The sequence below is a fragment of the Canis lupus genome, chromosome 24 (assembly GCF_003254725.2).
Source record: "Canis lupus dingo isolate Sandy chromosome 24, ASM325472v2, whole genome shotgun sequence".
NCBI lineage: Eukaryota > Metazoa > Chordata > Mammalia > Carnivora > Canidae > Canis > Canis lupus.
The window spans coordinates 13,687,966-13,709,060 of NC_064266.1; the positions used below are offsets into that span (position 1 = coordinate 13,687,966).

The 21,095-nt window shown below is 36.9% G+C and overlaps 1 protein-coding gene and 1 long non-coding RNA gene across 3 annotated transcripts in view; one reads left to right on the forward strand and one right to left on the reverse strand.

Moving 5' to 3' along the window:
• Window positions 1–21,095, reverse strand: part of PLCB1 (phospholipase C beta 1) — a 670,476-nt gene that overhangs the window by 207,256 nt on the left and 442,125 nt on the right. For both annotated transcript variants that reach the window (XM_025469336.3, XM_025469337.3), the window contains exons 5-9: window positions 13,679–13,758; window positions 11,822–11,875; window positions 10,157–10,232; window positions 3,647–3,747; window positions 2,239–2,405 (exon numbers count right to left, since the gene is read on the reverse strand). In XM_025469336.3, the coding sequence (XP_025325121.1) occupies window positions 2,239–2,405; window positions 3,647–3,747; window positions 10,157–10,232; window positions 11,822–11,875; window positions 13,679–13,758 (478 nt within the window). The remainder of the gene's footprint in view (window positions 1–2,238; window positions 2,406–3,646; window positions 3,748–10,156; window positions 10,233–11,821; window positions 11,876–13,678; window positions 13,759–21,095) is intronic.
• LOC112673612 (uncharacterized) lies at window positions 572–7,181 on the forward strand. Its single transcript, XR_007405431.1, has 5 exons — window positions 572–726; window positions 1,830–1,928; window positions 3,845–3,915; window positions 4,444–4,526; window positions 6,671–7,181. It is a non-coding gene; the product is annotated as an uncharacterized LOC112673612 (long non-coding RNA).

Here is a 21,095-nt window from a genome sequence, read left to right on the forward strand (position 1 = left end):
GCCTTCGGCTCGGGTCGTGATCTCGGAGTCCTGGGAATGAATCCTGCATTGGGTTCCCTGCATGGAGCCTGCTTCTGCCTCTGCCTCTCTCTCTGTGTCTTTCATGAATAAATCATATCTCAAAGTAAGAATCAAAACTGGTTCTTCTGGGATTATAAAGTATTATAATAATCTGTCACAAATTTTTCCCTTTGTATATAATCTGTCACAAATTTTTCTCTACTGCCTGCAAGTGGTCAGAGTATGATGGATGGAGGCGTCATCCACCAGCTGAGGCATGGACCATCCCCATTGTGATGTGAAAAGTGGAGGGATGGGCAAAGTTTAGGCTCTGAAGTGCCTCACTGGTTTCACAAAAGCTATTTGTTTCCTTTGTGTCACGGGCTAACTGTTTTTAGAGGTCTTGTTGGATTTGTTATAACTGTGTTAGTTATTTTTGGTGCAGTTCAGAAGGAACTGTCAAGCTGCCCCAGTGAAATCTGCAAGGAGTGATTCCCTAAATAAAGATAAGGAGAAATGCCATATCCGTGGTGGTGGGGATGGAAGGGTGTCAAGTGTAAGTAGATTTAGGGGGGTGGGCCTGGTAATGCCAACACACACGGCTGGGGGCTGGGTCACCCGTTACCTTTGAATGACCTCATCTCCATGGCAACAATAAGGATGATGACAACAACAAAGGCAAAGTGCTTGACCAAGAAAATGAACAAAATGCAAAAAATTTCATCTGTAAGTTCCCAGCTAAACACATGTAGGATAAAGTTAATGGTGATATTTTACTTTTATGCTTTATAGATTCTTTTTCTTTTTTTTTTTTTTTTTCATTTAGAGGATTAGTTCCAGAATAAATACATTGGGCTCCTTGCAGGGAGCCTGCTTCTCCCTCTGCCTGTGTGTGGCTCTGCCTCTCTCTGTGTGTGTCTCTCAAGAATAAATAAATAAAATCTAAAAAAAAAAAGACTTTTTGATCTACTTTTACAATAACCATACTTACTAATGACAATGAGCTTGTTAGAGCTGTTTCTGTAACTTATGACCTGGCTGCATAGTAACATGCAATTTATTTTTTTAAATAATTGGCTAATTGTACTTTATTTTCCTCTGTATGGAATACCTAGGCAGTTTACAATAACATAACATTTTTCTCAATGAATATATTTCAGTCCAGGTGAGATATGGTCTTAGTGGTAAAGAGAAAGCTAAAGACCCGAATCAGAAACAGTGATGCCACATATAATTGAAAACTCCTAGGAAGTAAATCATTATTACCTTATTTTGGCAATTCATTTATCCAGAATCAAAAACATAAATTTCTTTATAACTTCAGGCAACTTAGAGTTATTGTTCTGTTATCAATTTTTAGGATCATATTTTTTCTACAAACATTGATTTTTTTTTTTTACATATAAAAGGCCGAATTTTCTATTTCCCAAGTGGAAAAATTCATCAATAGTGTAAACTAGAATAAAGTAAGGTCTAGTGGACTAAATATTTTCTTTTTTTTTTTTTAATTTATTTATGATAGTCATACAGAGAGAGAGAGAGAGGCAGAGACACAGGCAGAGGGAGAAGCAGGCTCCATGCACCGGGAGCCCGATGTGGGATTCGATCCCAGGTCTCCAGGATCGTGACCCGGGCCAAAGGCAGGCACTAAACCGCTGCGCCACCCAGGGATCCCTAAATATTTTCTTTAGTTTTAGAGATTTAGAAAAAGCTGTGGGTCATTTTACAGAACTTCTAGAACCAGAATGAAAAAAGTAACCTTTAATTTTTTTCTTTTTCTTTTTCTTTCTTTCTTTCTTTCTTTCTTTCTTTCTTTCTTTCTTTCGCAGAGAGAGAATCTCAAGCAGGCTCCACACCCAACGTGGAGCTTGAGAGCATGACCTGAGCTAAAATCAAGAGTCGGATTCTTAATCAACTGAGCCACCTAGGTGCTCTCAAAAAAGCAATCTTTAAGATAGGGAATTTCCTATTTAAGAAATATGCATTCAGTCACGGTAAATTTAAGACAAAACAAATGATTAGACATTTGAAAAAATGTTTACATGCATACATACATGTAACAACAAAATCACATGCTGAAGTTTAATTGAACCACTAGTGATTTGAGACAGAAAGGAAAGCAGGCATATAAATGTTGGATACTGACCTACAAATCCTTGATGTCAATACCTACCAGAGGGTGACCCATTCATAATAAGAAACCAGAGATTCCCTATAGTTGGGGCAAAGTGGACTGACCTTTTTTGGCGAGGCTATTGTTGGGTTCATACTTCTCAATCAATACTTGGACTTGTTCTTGCTTTAAAGGTGGGTAAAGTATTTCATTTAGCCGGGGATCTCGCTGCTTAAGGTTGATAAAATCCATCATCTGATCAACGGTAAGGTATGGTTTGCTTTTGGCACCACTAAAACCAATTAAAAACCAGAAATTAGAATATTTGTCTACCAAGTCTCATTCATATATTTGCATTTAACGACAGGGAAACAAAATCCTGCCAATCCTGGTAAGTGCATGCTATCCTGACATTCCTATCTTGCCCTGAAAATGTGTTGCTCCAACAGAATTACTGTATTCTATGGGATGCAAATATCTTTTGCAATCACTGCACTAAATCCCAATGCCTTTGAACTATACCAGATGAGTAAGAAAATCTACGGTAGGAAAAGATTGCATCTTGCGTGTAAAGATGCACCACTCTCAACTGAACATAGAGGAATGGGTTGTTTTTTGATTATGACACTAAACTTAAGCTTTAGTCATCAAATTCCCATATTGCATTTAATCATTTAGAGATGTATTTATCACTCATAAAAAAAATAAACAGCCTAGGTACATTTTTCTTTTCATTACAGTTCTGCTTCAGCACAAATCTGTAAGTCTTCAAACATAGTGTGATTCAGGCTTCCCATTTCAATTCTGCTGACAACCCAAAGACAAGTTCAATGGTAGAAATATTGCGATGCTCAATAAATAGTTGATAGCAACGAGCATCACAAAGCGAGTAAATCCAGCGTCATTCTTAGCACTGTTGGCCTGTCTTCCACATGAAAAAAAATCCTTATTTTGTTGATAAATTTTGGATTGATTTTCTGTCATCATGTAGATTTCACTGTACTAGAAAAGGTAAATTGCTACTGCCCTGCATTTGCCCTGGTGTTTTGGTTTGTTTCTTTTCTTCTTTTTTTTTTTTTTTTAAGGAATGACTATATATTTTCTAAAATAAAAGCTAATGACTTTCAGCTGGGAGGATTTTTAGCAATCCAAAGTTCTTATTTCAATAATCTGTGTGTGAGACGTTAACATGACAGATTCCTAGGTCAGAGTTCTTTATGCATCATGAGTCTGTCTCCGCAAAGCCAAGATGCTCTATTCTAGCCCTAATCTTTAAACCACACAGAGCCCCCCGAGGATACTAAAACAACACCCAGCAACAAATCATAACAAACTTCCACTCATTAAAAGCAGTGGTTGCACCTGAGGAATCGGAATGTTGATTGTCTCCAACAAATTACTCAGAAGCATAATTATCATATACAGTGCACGAAGAGTTCTTTCATCACCCTCAATTGCTCAAAATCTTGTCTGAGCCACCCTAAGCACCACTGCAAGCTGACAAAAAGTGGTTAAAATGTTGTGTTCTCTTACAATTCGGAAAAGATATTATCAATTTCAGGTCGAGGACAAAGGTTGTTCAGGAAAACTCTGTACACTTCTGGAGTGAAATCTTCTTGAGGTATTGAATCGTTCTGGGAAATAAAGCAACAGGGTCAGTGAAATGTCTTATTCTTTCCCTATCTTACCCCCTTCCCTTTTTTCATGTCTCTCTCTCTCCTCTTTCTCCAGGAGGTGAGGGTAAACATTCAGAAAACATCTATGAGGCCAGCTGTAGGGCTCATGTGGACTCTGACTTTGAGGTATCAAAAGCTGTACTTCCTGTTGCCTTTTCATTATACTTTAAGAGTTTTCTGCTTCTAAAGGGATGTTAGGCAATTTTTAGAGTACATTTACTAAGTAAGTTAGACCTAGCAAAAACAGGGTATGTTTAGCAGATTTTTTATGGTTTTAATCTTAAAAAAATTGTTATAAAATATACATACCATAAAACTGACCATTTTAACCATTTTTAAGTACAGGGACATGAAGAGTACTCACATTGTTTATGTGCTATTTAGCAGATGTTTGAATGAATTTTTTTTTTTTTAAGGAGCAAAGAACCTGGAAACAGATGTTTTCAAAATGAAAACATAAATTTCAATTTTGTATCTTTTTTTTTTTTTAAAACAATGTTCCTTCTGACTTAAGAAATCTGATAAATTGTAAAACAGTTTTTCTAAGTAGGACAGTACTAGGCATTATTTCTCACTGATTCTTCTTGGTCCTACTGTTTGGGAAGCAAGTCATTGATATAGAAAGTCATTTCTATGACTTATTTTTCTGTTTAGTCGGGCTGCCATGGAAACCGGAAGCATGTATTCAAGCCTTTGTTAACAGGAAAGACATTCTTCATGCTGTTTTCCTATTTCAGGTATGTGTTTATATAATTATTTTTATTTTCAAGCCTTTAAACCAAAAAAAAAAAAAAAAAACACACACACACACACACAAAACCACAAAACAAAAAACCCTTCCTTTTACCATATGCATATGTTTTGAAATGTACTTTTATAGAAATACCTAAAATTGTTATCTGAAATTGCACACTGCCTACTTATAGATAAGAGAACTTAGCTCACCACTTGGCAAACAGTAGGAGACTCATATTTGTGGAATGAATGAATAAAATAATATTTTCTATACAAAATCCATTCATAGAGCAGGAAAAATCTATTTTGCAAAACAAAATTTTAAGATAACCAAACAACACATGCAGCATTACACATAACAAAGCCCATCCCATAGCAGGGGTCCAATGTAAGATCATTACATTTGGGTGTTACTGACCTCTTATTTTTTTCTCCCTTCTTGTGTTAGTTTAAAACCTCTTCCTCCTGAACTGGATTTTGTCTTCCATTCTGGGCTACCATTACATTTCACTGGTGTAATATTTCAACACTCTAACCATATTGTGCTCCCAGTTGTATGGTTCTATTTCTTGCTAACCTGCAGAACCACATAAGCTAGGACTTGGGTGTTGGTTGTTAACTGCTAGATCTCCAGTGTGCAACATATAGTAAGTCCACAATAAATATTTACTAAATAAATCAATGTAATTTATGGGGAAGGTGGAAATTGATAGAACAGAATTCCCATAGGGCATCAGATTCAACTGATGCCATTTATATAAGATTCTATACACATAATTTCATAGAATATGCATTCCTAAAACTCTGACATTGTTTATTTATCAGCTATGAATTAGGGCTTATTATAAAAGAGAAAAAATTAATGAGATAATCTAAATAAACACAATATTATTTTCATTGCCAGTTAGATGTTAGCACATAGAAAAAAGCCATTTCAATACAGCTGATTTTCTTTGTCTCATTTTTCTTTGCCCAACTTAGCTAAAGATCATACCCAATGTTCAAATACTTTCCTGTAATCCTGCCTGACCACACTCATTAAAGATGGCATGTTTTTCTTTTGTGTTCACAATCCATATTTATATACTTTCATTATAGCATCAATCACACAGTTTTCCCATATTTTTTATATTTCTGATTTTCTACTAGACTGAGTTTTTGAGTGAACTGACTATCTCTTATTTAATTCCTTTGTGTTCCAAACATGCTGCCAGGCATAGAATAGTCTCTCAATAAATATTTGCTGGCGAACCCAGGACATGGGACCTGACCTTAGGTCTCTTGTCTTGTAGTCTAAGACTTGGCCCACCTCATCAGGCTTCCAATACAAAACAGATCATCAGTGATTATTTGTTGCTATTGTTATCAGGAATTTTTAAAGAGAAAATTAAGAAGGGTAATGTAGTCTAAATCAGGTCCATTTATTCCAGAAACTGCAAAGTATTGGCAAACTTTAAAAATGAAGTAGTTGCAATTCCATGCTGAATACAAAGAATCCCAAAAAGGAAAAGATTTTTTAAAACCTTGATGGTAGTACTGATGGCATCTCTATTTCCAGATTCCATAGGTCTAGTTATGACATACCCACATGCCAAATTAAAAATAAGAAAAAGAAAAAACTTTGCATATATGCATGTGAAAAAACACTCAGAAGAAAATAATATTTACTAAGCACTTACTGTGTGCCATGCATATGGAGATTTACTTGTATGTTTTCATTTGATCCCATGTCAACTTTATGTGATTACACACTGTAATCCAACAAACTAAATGTTCACATCAGCTTAGTCTCAATATTTTTGTTCTAAAGCTATAAGCCAAAAGTTGAGTTAGCTATAGAGTATATGAAATAATTACAGGTAAAGTACTCATAATAAACCAAATTATTAGTGTGGTTTAAAAATAGAATTTTGATATTAGTGATTTTAAGAGTCACAGCTACATAAATGATTAAATTTCTGATTTATATTCTGAGTGTGAGTCATAGGAGAAACACAACATATTATAGTCATTCTGGGAGAATTTTTTTTTTTTACATTCTTTTTATTGTATTCTTCAGTAAAATTTATGGTACTCCTTTCTTTAAATATTTTTTTAATTAATTAATCAATTTATTTATTTATTTATTTATTTATTTATTTGAGAGAGAGTGAGAGTGAACATTCAAGTGGGGGCAGGGACAGAAGAGGAGGGAGAAAACCTCAAGCAGAATCCGAGCTGAGCATGGAGCTGCATCTCGTGACCCTGAGATCATGACCTGAGCCAACACCAAGAGCTGGACGCTTAACTGAGACACTGGGCACCCCGTATGGTATTCTTTAAATCCAAAATAATCACTGATTTCCTTGGTGTCACATGTAAGTTCGCAGCTATAATAAACTTTCTTATTTAAAGCAAATAAACTTGACCCAACTTGAACAATGCAGGGATTTAGGATGTCAACCCTCTGCCACACATCGAAAATCTATGTGTAACTTTTGATTCTCCCAAAATGTTACTGAGAGCCTACTGTTGATTGGGAGTCTTACTGATAAAATCAGTAGTCAATTCACTACAGATTTTGCATGTTATATATATTCTGTATGGTACTCTTACAAAGACATAGCCTAGAGAAAAGAAAATACATTTACACTACCGTACTGTATTTACTGAAAAAAATCCACATATAAGTGGGTGGACCTGTGTGGTTTAAATCCGTGTTGTTCTGGGGTCAGCTTTTCACAGATTTAGTCCTATCTTGTTCATTAAAGTGCCAGTGCTCTGCAATGACTATAATACGACTCCAAATGTCACTGAGCTATTTTCAAGTTAATAAGCTTGAAATCAAAGGAATTTGGTACAAGTAAACTACTTTCAGGTTTCAGAAAGTTTGTGGGTAAAGTGGTAATTTTCTGAATATGAAAAGGTCTCTGAAGGTCTCCCTGGAAAATGTTTGGATTATTAATAGAAGGACAGTAATTGCTTTGTCTCTCTTTTTAGATACAGTGCTACTTTTTAACAATTAAGGTAACTTTGGCAAGCAACTGTAATCTCTAAAGGAGTACCCTCTAAAGGAATGTGTTATTCTAGTGGATCATGTTGGCCAGGATACAACTTCAAGTGCATTAATTATCCCTAACAATGTGCACAAAGATAATGTTTTAAAAGTCTCAACAGGATATCCACTGTGTTTCTGGTAATGTATCTATTTACAGAACACAATTCAATCTAGTCTGAACGACCACTGGCTATGAAATGAGGCTCCCAGATATGCAGCATTATCTACCATTTATGTAACCTTTTCTTCTGTGGAGTGTTTAAAACACCTCTTGTTAGTATATCCAGAATCTTTTCCCTATTTAGTGGATATTTTCTAGAGCCACTGCTCTGTAGGTATGAAACTACAACAAGGATTTAAAATACGGTCAGTTCAGGAAAACATTTACTTCCTAGCTCTGAAACTGTGTTTGATTTTTAGATCTTCTGAAAGCATCCTAATTCTACAAGTCCTAAGTCTTCCAAGTAAAGTATACTTTCCCATGGATAATGATCTTTCAAGACTTCATGATGGAGGTTGATTGTGTTTTTTTCAAAATCTCCAATTTGTTTTGAGAAAATTGTTATAACATCTAATTTACAAAAGATATATATTTTTTTCAATTTAAACATAACTTCTGTTATTTGAATCTCATTTTTTTAAAAAAATGTCTCCAGTTGATATTGGTCTGAAAGCATGAACCTATAATAGACATAGTGGTTGTAAAAACTCAATTTATATGTATTGACTGAATTGTCAGAATCCAATTGTTTAGAAAATTGCAATTTACAGAGAATTGGTTGATGGATTTGATTTTCTATTCAGCTTCATTTTCTATCCTTTCTTTGCCTTAGCTAGTTTTATAATAAGTTAAAAATTTTGGTCGTAAGATGTTACTCAGTAAAGGTAAAATCAGGAGCAATTGCAGAGGAAAATAATTCTTTTCATGTCTTTCTAAATTCATCTCTCACGCTTCTTTTTTATGCTTAAATGCAGAAGTCTTTTTTGATACTCAGACTGGTAAATTCTTTCCAGCCTAAGGCTTTGCACACATTGTTTTATTTTTTGGAATGATCCAACCTTATTCCCTATGCCAGCACTCCATTCCTTTTGTTCATGGCACCTTCCTCGCTCCATTTACACATGTGTCAGTCCACATGTTTGAGGAGTGCCTCCAGAAATTCTGTGGTCCTTGCATCCTGGGACTATATTTTGCTCACTACCACATTCTTGGTGCTTGAAGGCGGTAATAAGAGCCCAAGAAATCTGCTAAGCAAACGATGGGACCTTAACGGGCCTATCTTTCCTACCCCTAGAACATTTAGGAAAGAGAAATAATAATCAAGGTCATTTTATTTTGCTTATGAAAGTGAAGGTTAAAATGTTTGGGGGAGCCTCTCCATGGCTCTGCCCAGTGTTGGCAGCATCACCAGCTTTTTCCACCCATAGCAGGGTAGGGGAGCACTCTTTCTTTTCTTTCTGTTACCTACCAGGGACCTTAATAAAAGTATTCACAACACGAATGGGCTGACAAATTTAATAATAGCACTCAATACTTTTTCATAACCTAATGATAAATTTAGGAATGACTTCTCAACTTCATTCAGTGCAACTTGAACATTGCCAGAGTGTTTCAAGAGGCTCAAATGCTCTTCCTATAGTGTAAGTGTTATCCTTGGGTAAGAGCTTACTAGTTGCTTAGATACTAGGATAAAAATAATTTGCAATAGAAAGGTGAGTTCTGCACATAGCCTGAGAAAAAGGCTGTTTTATACAACAGGCTCTGCTCTCCCGGATACGATGGTAACAAATAATTTTAGAGCCAGTCATATAGAAATGCATTGAAATGAAGGCAAATTAATATTTATGTGAGCAATATATATTGAGTGCCTCCAATGTGTTGGGTCTAAAAAAAAAAAACATGTTACACAGCTGTCCTTGCATGTACCTTACCACCGTGAGCAAAGTAGGCAGTCTCTAAACTGATCCTGCACCCCTCCCAGCAAAAAGTTTGTGAACACAGCCCCAGAAATTGATATTTCCAATATCTTCCTAATAATAATCCATAATTATTAGCTAATGTCTCCAGAGATATCAACAAAGAATTTGTTATTAATGAGAAGTTTAAATTCTCAACACTAATACTTTTTGGCCAATACATTTTTTTTGTAATACTAACTTTTTTTTTTTAAAGACTTTATTTATTTACGAGAGACAGAGAGAGAGAAGCAGAGACACAGGCAGAGGGAGAAGCAGGCTCCCCATGGGGAGCCCGATGCTAGACTCGATCCTGGGACCCTGGGATCATGCCCTGAGCCAAAGGATCAACCACTGAGCCACCCAGGTGTCCCTTGGCCAATACATTTTTATGTTAGATGGTCTTAAAAAAATTAGTATTTACAAAGAACAAATTTTTATCTAGATAAAAATATTGGGCTTATGGGAATGAAAGAAAATAAAATTAGAGCAGCCCGATAGATTGTAAATATTAATAAGTAAGTCCTATGGTCTTCTTAATTTAAAAAGGTGTTTGACTAATATGGGGGCAAGTTATGTTTCAGTGTAATTATTCACAGCTATTTAGTAGTGCTAATTTTAGAAAAGCAACATGCTCACCCTTGAAGATGGAAGACTACAAGCCTCTAAAGCAGTTTCAACTCGCTTCCGGTCTGCTGAGAACAAGCGGTATATGCTGTGAAGTGAAATCACAACAGAGAGATCTGTGTCATACACTTATAAATGACACCAACCAAAGGTATCCCATTGAATCAGGCCTTTTTGTCATTCAAGATACCCACTGCTCCATGTATCTGCATGTATGTTCTAAAAGATCTATGTATGTGTTTTTTAAATTCAAAATGTTTAATGTAAAATCAATATTTCAAGGCAAAGGTGATGACCCAATTAAAACACATTGCACTAAGTAGCCTCTAATATTAAGCACTAAAATACATCCTTGATGACACTGTCTCCTTACTGATATCTATTGTGCTAAAGATATGCATTATTAATATTATTAATAAACAAGTAATTACTACTATTAATAAAGTAATTTAACATCATAATTAGCAGTAGTCTATTGTGAGCTAGTAAGTCAAAGGTCGAAGATTAAGGATGCGTTTTCTTTGGTCAGTAATTTGGTTTTAATTTTTTTTAAAATTTTATTTATTTATTCGTGAGAGAGAGAGAGAGAGAGAGAGAGAGGCAGAGACACAAGCAGAGGGAGAAGCAGGCTCCATGCAGGGAGCCTGACGTGGGACTCGATCCCGGGTCTCCAGGATCAGGCCCTGGGCTGAAGGCAGCGCTAAATTGCTGAGCCACCTGGGCTGCCCAGTAATTTGGTTTTTTTATTTTATTTTATTTTATTTTATTTTATTTTATTTTATTTTATTTTATTTTTATTTTATTTTTAAAGATTTTATTTATTTATTCATGACAGACACACACACACACACACACAGAGAGAGAGAGAGAGAGAGAGAGAGAGAGGCAGAGACACAGGCAGAGGAGGGAGAAGCAGGCTCCACGCAGGGAGCCTGACGTGGGATCGATCCAGGGTCTCCAGGATCACATCCCGGGCTGAAGGCGGCGCCAAACTGCTGGACCACTGGGGCTGCCCAGTAATTTGGTTTTAAAAAATAAAATTTATGTGTATCAATTCTACATCAAATAAAAAAGTGGTCAATTTATTGATAAATAGAGTGTTAAGCATTATATTAAAGATAGAATTGAATATAAGAGTTTGAATTATGGGTTCTACTAAAATATGACAAAATCTAGTGCCTAGAGCCCACCAATCCCACAAGGACTATGGTGGAGTTGAACTGTTGTTGTCTCCTCTAGATGGGACATCACACTAGTTCTGGCTCCTGGCCTGCTTCATCACGTAAGTTCCCTGCCTGGTTTCTGTTGACATTTGAGTTTGCAGCCCCTCCTTCAAGGCTAGCATCATTCTGGTAGCAAGAAGCACTGAAGTCACCCAGTTACCATTCCTAGAATAGATCGGAATCTCAAATGGCCTTTTAAGTTTAACAGTAAGTTTCCCCCACCTCTTCCCCCCTCTTCCTGCTTTGTTGTTTCTTGAAAATGATGCCACAGGAAAATCTCTATGAGGAAACCAGCTGCACTCCTGTGAATATGGAGCATGAAGGAGAATGGGGTTACCATGCATTTTTATGCTTCCACTTGGGCCAGTAGAGAAACAAAACAGAGCCATGGCACAGAGTCAAATCTTTGAGAAAAGAACATGAACACTGACTGGGAAATGCTCCCATAGCTTACTTTTTGAGAGGAATGCGCCCTTCTGGAGTGACTTGCAGCTTAAGCTTAGTATAGCTGTTAGAGAAACAGAAAAACAAGTGTTTAAACTTTATAAAGCTGTCTATTAAAGAGTAAAATACATAGGAAAGGGCTCGTGCATATTTTAAAATTCATTTGCAGAATTTTAACAAACTGTCCAGATCTCTGCAATCAGCACTCAGCTCAAGAAATAGAAACTTTTCACTTTAGCAGCATCCCAGAAGCCCCTCTTGTGCCCCCTTTCCACATCCAGGCCCACAAAGGGAATCATTATTATGACTTTAAACAACATAGATTCTTTTTGGCTGGTTTTGCACTTTATATAAATGGAATCACATTCTTTTGGGTCTGGTTTCTTTCATGCAATAATATGTTTTTGAGATCCATCCTCATTTTTTGCTTATAGCTGTAGATCATTCACTCTCATTGCAAAGTATTCCAATGTTTCAGTATAACTACCCATTTATCTCTTCGATTGCTTATAGGATATGTGGATAGTGAGACAGCAATAGAAATTACCAACACTGCTGATGAGTGTGTGGACTGGGATTACCACGTTAAGAAACTGCATATGACCCATCAATCCCACATCTAGAGGTATATGTAGCAGAAATGCCTATTACATATTTATCAAAAGGGATGTTCTAGAACGTCCATAGCAGCTATTCATAGGGATATGCTTGTTGGTAAGGGACATTTGCAATAGATAATGATTAGCCAAGTATAAAATGCGATGTTTGAGATAAGACATCTTTTTTTTTTTTTTTTTAATCTCTGTGTCCCCTTCCACTAATACCACTTGGCAAAACCAATGTTCTAGAAATGTCTGTTAGATGAGGGATGCTAAGGTCAAAGTCAGTAAAAAGAAAGAAGAAAGGAAGGGGAAGCATTAGAAGGGTCCTCAAGATGACAAACTAAAAAAGGAGATGATCATATGAAAAAACTTGTAAGTGAGGACCAATGAAGTACTGACAGTAAAAGCAATTCACAGAAGAGTAAGAAAGAAATGTAGGCTGGTATCATTTGGTCTAGAATAATGGGTATGCCTGACAGAAGAGGGAAAAGAGAAAGTTAATAAAATAGAGGACCACCTAGTAATGTTTCTGCTTGTGGTTTTGATTTCAAGGCTTCCCAACCTCCTGGACATACATAGCTTCCAAAGTGAACACAGCCAGCCTTCCTTGCTGCTCATCTGGCAAAAATCATTATTTTCCTTGGTCAAATTATTTTTAGAAAGACTGTAATTCCAGAGTGATTGGGTAATCCTGTTTTGCTTTTCTTTCCTTCTCCTTTTCATTCTGTGCCTTCCTCCACATCTTTTTCTCTTTTCTTACTAACGCTTTCTGCGATGTTAGTCTAAGGGCAGGAATCAGGACATTAGTCTATTGATTTAGGTAGGCAGGGAAGTTATTATAGCATCTATCAGATCTGAGACTCTAGAGAAATGAGTACCGTATGTTGTTCTTTCCCTTTGTCAGATTAATAATTGATATGACACAGGCATATGTAGAAACGGGGGCCTCTCTGAAATTAATAATTCTTGGTTCTGAGCACAGCTGTCGGGATTTGGACGTGTCTCCTTATTGTGTGTCAAAGGCATTGACATTCAGGGCAGCTCCGCCTAACACGGATGTGCAGCTTGGAGGAAAAGAGTGATCTTTCTTGGAAGTTTTCCAATTCCAAACAGTGGAGGTATCAGTTCTCTAACAAATCCCAAAGGGAAGTTTGTGTTTACCAATGTGTGAAGCCAGTGCAGCATAAACAAAAGACTTCACAAAGGAGAAAGGAAACTGACTCAGAAGAAGCAACACCCTTAGTAATAAAATTAGAGCTACTTACGCTTTTTCCAGAAATGCATCTCTTGACATGTTTTGGGCCAGCAGGTTTGTTGCCAAACTGAAAACCTCATTTGTCCATTCCTGAAAGATGTAAATCACACTTGCATTAGCTTAAATACTCTACAGTCATTAGACACATGTTTTTAGCTGGACTACCAGGAAGGCAAATTAGTTCAATTTGTATGCCTAAGGGATTTTTTTCTTTTTCTTTCTCTCTCCTTCTCTCTTTTCTTCTTCTTCTTCTCCTTCTCTTCTTCTCCATCTCCTCCTCCTCCTCCTTCTCCTTCTTCTTTTATAAAAATGATATAATTAAATTCACGTCCCTGAGTGACTTCTCCTTTCTAAGGAACTATTCTTTAGACATAAACAAAATTTTGTCTGCTTCTAAAAATGCCTACTGATAGGAAACTGGCATGTTGCCTTTCAGGAACCAAATACTTTTTACTAATTTCCTAGCATTATAAAGAGTTAAAGAGTTATAGAAAAGTCGAAAATAAAATCGAAAATATTTTTAGCACTCCTTCAAATGTAATCTTCCTGCTTTACTACTCAAGGCAAAGCAACTATAACAGGGAATTTTTAAATGTTACAGTTCTAGAAGTTCTTGAAACCAGTCCCAGTCACAATGTCACACTCTCCCTCCCCCTAATTCTGTCAGTCCTTTACTTCTCCCCTAATCGCAATTCCTACCTCACACCACTCACCAGTGATCTCACTTGGCTTCCAAGAAAATGGAAAAGAGCAAATCCACACCAAAAGCTGAAGCTACATTCTGAGTGGTTTTGAACATGAAATTAACATTTGCACACCCCTCCCCAGTTCTTTAGGAGAAGACATGAGACCTAAGAAACCAAGTTTTTTAGTTCAACAGCATTTCCATCTAATTGTGTGACTTCTGCTGTTTTATTGGTCTTCTGTGTTTTGCCTCCTGACTTAAGGCGTTGATAATATACCAGATATTATATTATACCAGATATTAATATTTGAGGTAGGACTTGGGGTATACAGTGGTGAAAGAAGAAAGAGGGAATTCTAAGCAAAGAAAACTGTCTGGGAGAAGAACCAGAGGTAAGCACGCAAAGTATGACTTAGAAGGAATGGGGAGGAGTCTAAAACAGATTGGATAAAAGAGTGGAGTTGCGATGAGAAAAAGTAGAATTGGGGGCAGAGTATGGAGAGCATTTAATGTTTGTTGAGGTATTCAGAGATAATTTAGCAAGAAATGTGCTATCACTGAAAGTTTTGGGGTGAGAGATGAGGACACCTGAGGCCGGATTGTGTATTAGGGAAGTTATTTGGTGGCCAGGTAGAGAATAGAGTTGAGGCTGAGAAACCAAAAAGAAGGAACTCAGTTAAGAAGCTGTCTCAGTTTAGGAGAGAACTTTGGGGGCCTTGAACTCTATATATTTTTGGTGGAAGACTTGGAAGACGAAGCACAGAATAATTGTGAGTGAAGCAAAATAACTGACCACTGAACTTTATGTATAAGCAAGAGCATTGGAATAATTTTTAACAGCTTTAAAATAAGTTTCCTCAAATTTGATCATTTAAAACTAGGAATAATAACTGCTAGCCCTAGTTTTACAATATGTTTCTGGTATAATATTTTCTGAGCTAAGGGTCAAATTTAGATACTTCCTATGCAACTTTATGCATTGATAAAAGCATCTGTAATTGAGGGCAATGTACCATTTTGCATGTTTACTGGGGACCAATTCCACGCCAGAAATAAGTATTGTGAAAGCCAGAAATTTAACTGGGTCTCACCTTTTAGTTTGAAAGGTAAGTTTCCTATTATATCCAGCCCAATAAAAATACAACGTGAGTTACGTACATAATTTAAAATTCTCTGGTAGGCACATGAAAAAAGTAGAAATAAACAGGTAAAACTAATTTTAATAATATATTTTATTTCAGCTAATATTTCAAAAATATTATTCATCATATAATCAACATAAAATTGAGATATTTTATATGTATTTTATGTGTTTAGTCTTTGAAGTGAAGAATGGATTTTACACTTACAGACCATCTCATTTGGCATTGGCAACCTCCCAAGTACTTAATAGTCACAGGTAGCTGGTGGATGTTGCTGTAGCATTTGGTCAGTGCTGGACTTCTAGATCCTTGGCTCTTTGTATGGGTCCTTTATAAAGCCAGCTGAAGGGCAGCATCATTGCCACCTTTACCACACAGCCACAGCTCATTAAGCAAGTCAAGCATAATTTATTTTCATCATATTCTGAGAATGTGGGCATCTAAATTTCCAAGTATGGAATTCTTAGAATTCATTGGCCTCCTACAGCCTTTTTGAGATGTTCAAAAGATCTGACCCAGGCTAAATCAAAGATTCAGGGACTAATGTATCGACCAAGGGAACTTTAGAAATCACCTAACTCTTGTTGGATATTGGTCTCAGTCTATATAACACTGAGCTAAAACAGCATGTGTCTTACTTTGGTTTCCTCAGAAGCAGACCCTGAAACAAAGATTTATGAGGAATGGGTTTAAAATGAAGTGTTTTCTGGCAACTTTATAGGGGACTAAGCAGGACTGGGAAGGTAGGAAGGCAGAGAGTAGAAGTGTAGAAGGAAGAAGGCAGATGGTAACTTTGACTTTATCTTGACAAAGACCACACATCAAAGTTGAGTTTTTGATGAAGAACGAGAAAACTGGAGTGTGGCAATCCCGGTGCCTATTAGTCTTGGTTAAAGGCTTCTGGAGGGGATGGAAATCCCCAGGCACTTCCTGGTTTCCTTGATAGTAGCTAAATTGGGTCCCAACATCCAGAGGGAGCAGCCAACAAAGAGACAAGGGTCCTGGCTGTTGGAAGTGAAAGTCACCAAGGCATTGTACGTGAAAGTGGAAAAGGACTGGAAGGGACATGGGGAGAGCACTGCTAGAGCTGGCTCTAGCAGGTAACATATTTCAGGACTTTTGGGTACCAGAAGTAGCTACACTGTGCAACCAAAGTCTTGAAGGAATAGATTCCCATATGTGCTAGAGCAGTGCTTCTGAAACTTTCATCTACATAGAAAATGCTGGGGGCAATAGAGGGCAAAAGTCTTGCTGAAATGCAGATGCTGATTGAGGAGGTCTGGGGAAGGGACAGAGAATGTGCTTCCCAAGGGAAGTCTACTGAACCACTCTACGAGTAGCAAGGTTCTAGAGGAAACTTGCAGCATTGATGGAAATTTTGGTAGAAATGAAATACTTTAAGCTCCACACTAGGTCTTTGGACTCAGAATCCACATATTTTTCAAGAAATCCATATATTTTTATGCACATTAACGTTTGTTTGAGCATCCTGCTGGGCCAGGATCAGAATTTTGAGTAGCAAGGTGTGCCAGGACCTGGTTTAGGAAATATTATTCTATTCTTTGTCTGCTTGCTCCCCAAGCAAATAAAGAAATTATTTTGGCTATTTGTTTTAGAATAACCAAAAAAATCTCAGAGCTGCATTAAGAATGACATGGCTGAAAAGTTGTGGCCAGCGCCGCTTAAAGCAGCCTTGGCTCATCCTGAGATTATGGCATATGCTTTGCTGCAGGATATACTGATGCCACCCTGACAGGGTTCTCATAAATCCAATGCTGGGCCCTGATGAGTCTGGCACTGGAAGGACAGCTTCTAATTTTAATCTAGAGGGTTTATTTTTCTACTTTCATAGACAAGGTTCTGATGATTGCCACCAAGGTTGGCTCAGCTTCTACTATTTCAAACCTGAAGCTTCTTAAATGACATTTTTCTGTCTTATGATCCACCTTTTCTCATGAAGGGGACAACCGAGACCTGAATTAGAGAAAATAGATCTGAAGGTCAACTTCCATGGAATTTCATCTGAAGTTTAAATGTACATATTTGTGTCTTAAGATCTTCAAAATTGTTCCTGCAATTCCCTCACCCCACGAGGTTCTGGTGCACTTATTGAAATGCCAGTATTGACACCATTATAAACACTTAAGTTTTCCTACCTTGCCGCAAAGTTAACGCACTTTTATTTCTAAAGTCATTTCAGTTCCACCATGCTTGGCACAGGATCTATGTGTTTGCTTAATACTGCCAACAATTGTTTCACAATTGTCAATTACTCTCAGAGGTATTGTTTGAGTGTTTACTATGCACTGACCTAAGTCTTTTGCAACCAATAACTTCATTAGTTCTTATAACAATTCTCCAGGGGGTAGGTGCTGTTATTAGCCTCATTTTACAGAGGAGGGTTCAAAGTTTCAAAGCACTTATAAAACTTAAATTCTCAGAGCTGATAAAAGTCATAATTTGGGATTAAATAACTGGTTTCTTTTCTTTTTCTTTTTTTAAGATTTTTACTTATTTATTCATGAGAGACACAGAGAGAGAGGCAGAGACATAGGCAGAGAGAGAGGCAGGCCATGCAGGGAGCCTGACATGGGACTCGATCCTGAGACTCCAGGATCATGCTCTGGGCCAAAGGCAGGTATTTAACAACTAAACCACTGGTTTCTTGGGCTCTAAACCCTGTACTCTCAGATACCATGCATGCTGTCATTTTGTTCTAGAAAATTTTAGGGTGGCTCATACAGTTCAAAAGATAAAAAAGATAAGTCCATTTAACTTTATTCTGTAGAAAACACTGCTTCAGCTCTTGCTAAGGGCTAGTTACTGTTCTAGGCATTTGGCAATTAACTCATGGAATCCCCACAACTACTCTATGAGATAAATTCTGTTATTAACACCCCATTTGTATAAATGAGAAAGCTGAGGCATAGAGGCATCTGATAACTGGCATGAGGTCATACAGCTCATACAGACACACCTGAGATTTGAACCCAGGACATTTGCTGCTGGAATCTGTACACCTTACCACTGTACTATGATGATGAATCAAACTCTGGTGTTTATGAAGTAAACATCTTAATAGCATGCTATCATGATGATGCTAGAGGAGATAAGATGGAGAGAGGGGTAAGGTCAATCACAAAATGCAGGTCTAAAGACTTGGAACTTTGATAGAGGTAGGTCATGATTTTTATTCACCCTTGCTTTGACCAGTGTAAAGAGAGATCCAATCACAACATGTTCAAACCTTTCCCTAGATCCAAATGCCAATCATCCAGCAGTTCGACTATGATGAGTAGTTCTGAGAACAGAGAGAAATTTCTCCCATTGGCATTCACACCTTGTAACTTCTTGGCTTAACTTGTCACCGCAAGGGATATACAGACAAAGACAGAGTCTACTAGAAGAAATAGAATTTTTGAAATAGAAGATGTTTCGCCTTCCCATTGTTCTGATTTATGTTACCTTTAATATTTTAATGTCTTTATTTTACCTTTCTTTTCTTTCAGTATTATGTATTTTCTTACACTTAGAAATACAGAAAACAGTGTAACTAGCACAAATCAAAATGTAACAAGTGTCAACATAGTGCCATATTTACTTTAGTCCTTTTAAAAAATAATATATCCTTAAGATGTTGCAGTGCAGATTAATTCTATGCTGTGCTTCTCCCTGTTTTCATTCTTCTCCCTTTCTCCAGGAGCAAGTTCCATCTTGAAAGGTAGTTATCAATATCAAATCTATTTTCATGTGTTATAGATCAAGGTTCAGCAAACTAAGGCCTGAGGGTTAAATCAAGCTGTCACCTGTTTTTGTAAAGAAAGTTTTAGTGGAATACAGCTATACTTGTTCATTTACGTATTATCTGTGGCAGTTTTCAGGCTATGATGGCAGAGTTGAGTAGCTGCAACAGAGCCAAAAGGGCAAAGCGTTTACTATCTGGCCCTTTATAGAAAATAGTTTGCTGGTCCCTGGCATGGACCCATGTATATTTAAAATGGTACATAAATCATATTATACTCTATACATCTTTGGCCAATGACTATTGGCAACCAACATTATACCCTTAAATATTTCCTTGCTTCTGCATATGGATCTAGTTAATTAATCTTAACTATTATGCTATTCTACTATAGGAATGCATAACTTATTAATGCGTTATTTTATTGATGAACAATTTATGGTTTCTTTCTTCAGAAGAAAGGAAGAAATGTATTTTTTTGTTTGCACAAATGTATTCCCTGTTGCTTTAAGTCACATCTGGGAGATTTTCTAGGGTGAGTATCATGAATTCTTAGAATCCATATTATCTTCATCAGTACCATGCTGATACTTGCTCACCAAAGTGGGAAGGACATTATATTCCCATTGGCAGTGTAGGAGAGATTGCATTTTGTCATATTTACTATATTCTCACTTGCTATTATCAAGCTTTCAGAAAATGTTGACAAATCTGATGGATGCAATGCGGGATCTTGCAGTGGTCTTAATTGGCATCCTTGATTCACCAGCAGAGTTGAGTATCATTTTATATACGTTGGGGCTGTTCCACTTTTTTTTCCTGCAAATTTCCTGTTAACATTCTTAACACATTTCTCCTTTAGGATATTTGTGTTCATTGTCTATGAAAAGGGGAGAAATGTGGGGGAAAAAAAGGAGTGGGGCAGTTTTTGTTTGAGATTTGAGCTCAAGTACAGGACGGTGGTTAGTATCAATCCTATCGATAGAAACAAAGTGCTGCACAGTGGCTGCATGCTGTAAATGGCACCTGGAGCATTGTGGCGTGCAAAGCACCCACCAAGACCATGGCTGTGACCTGATACCAAGCAGCTGGTGTCACAGAGAAGAAGCAGAATGTGGCCTCTGCCCTCTAAAACATGTCTTTATGCAGTGAGTTCTTTGGGAAAGAAAAAAGTTCAAAAAGGAATACTGGATATACAAAGAAATTATGAGTCCATGGTTACCCTAATAAAGTAAAAGGAGTGACAAATGATAATAATCTCAAAGCAGGTATTTCCAAAGTGCCCGATTTGGTAGCCTCAATCTCTCAATCTATTGTATTTAATTAATTTCTTAAAAGATTTTATTTGTTCATGAGAGATGCAGAGAGAGAGAGAGAAAGAAAGAAAGAGAGAGAGAAAGAGAGAGAGAGAGGCAGAGACACAGGCAGAGGGAGAAGCAGGCTCCATGCTGGGAGCCTGATGTGGGATTTGATCCCAGGTCTCCAGGATCATGCCCTAGGCTGAAGGCAGGCACTAAATCGCTGAGCCACTCAGGGATCCCTATTTAATTAATTTTTAAAAGGTTTCTGGAATAAAAAATAATATTATATAAGACATGTTAATATTTGTGGGACACATGTAGGTCCTAACTATCTTATCTTATTTTATTTTATTTTATTTTATTTTATTTTATTTTATTTTATTATTTTATTTTATTTTTTTTTGGTCCTAACAATTTTATATAGCTATCTATTTATTTTTTATTTTTTGGCAAACCCCTACTGCCATCGGCAGTAACAGTGTCATTCCCATTATCTCCACTCATAAATAGTTAACACTTTGGAACTTGAGTAAGAAGGAACATTGTCTTGTTCATGT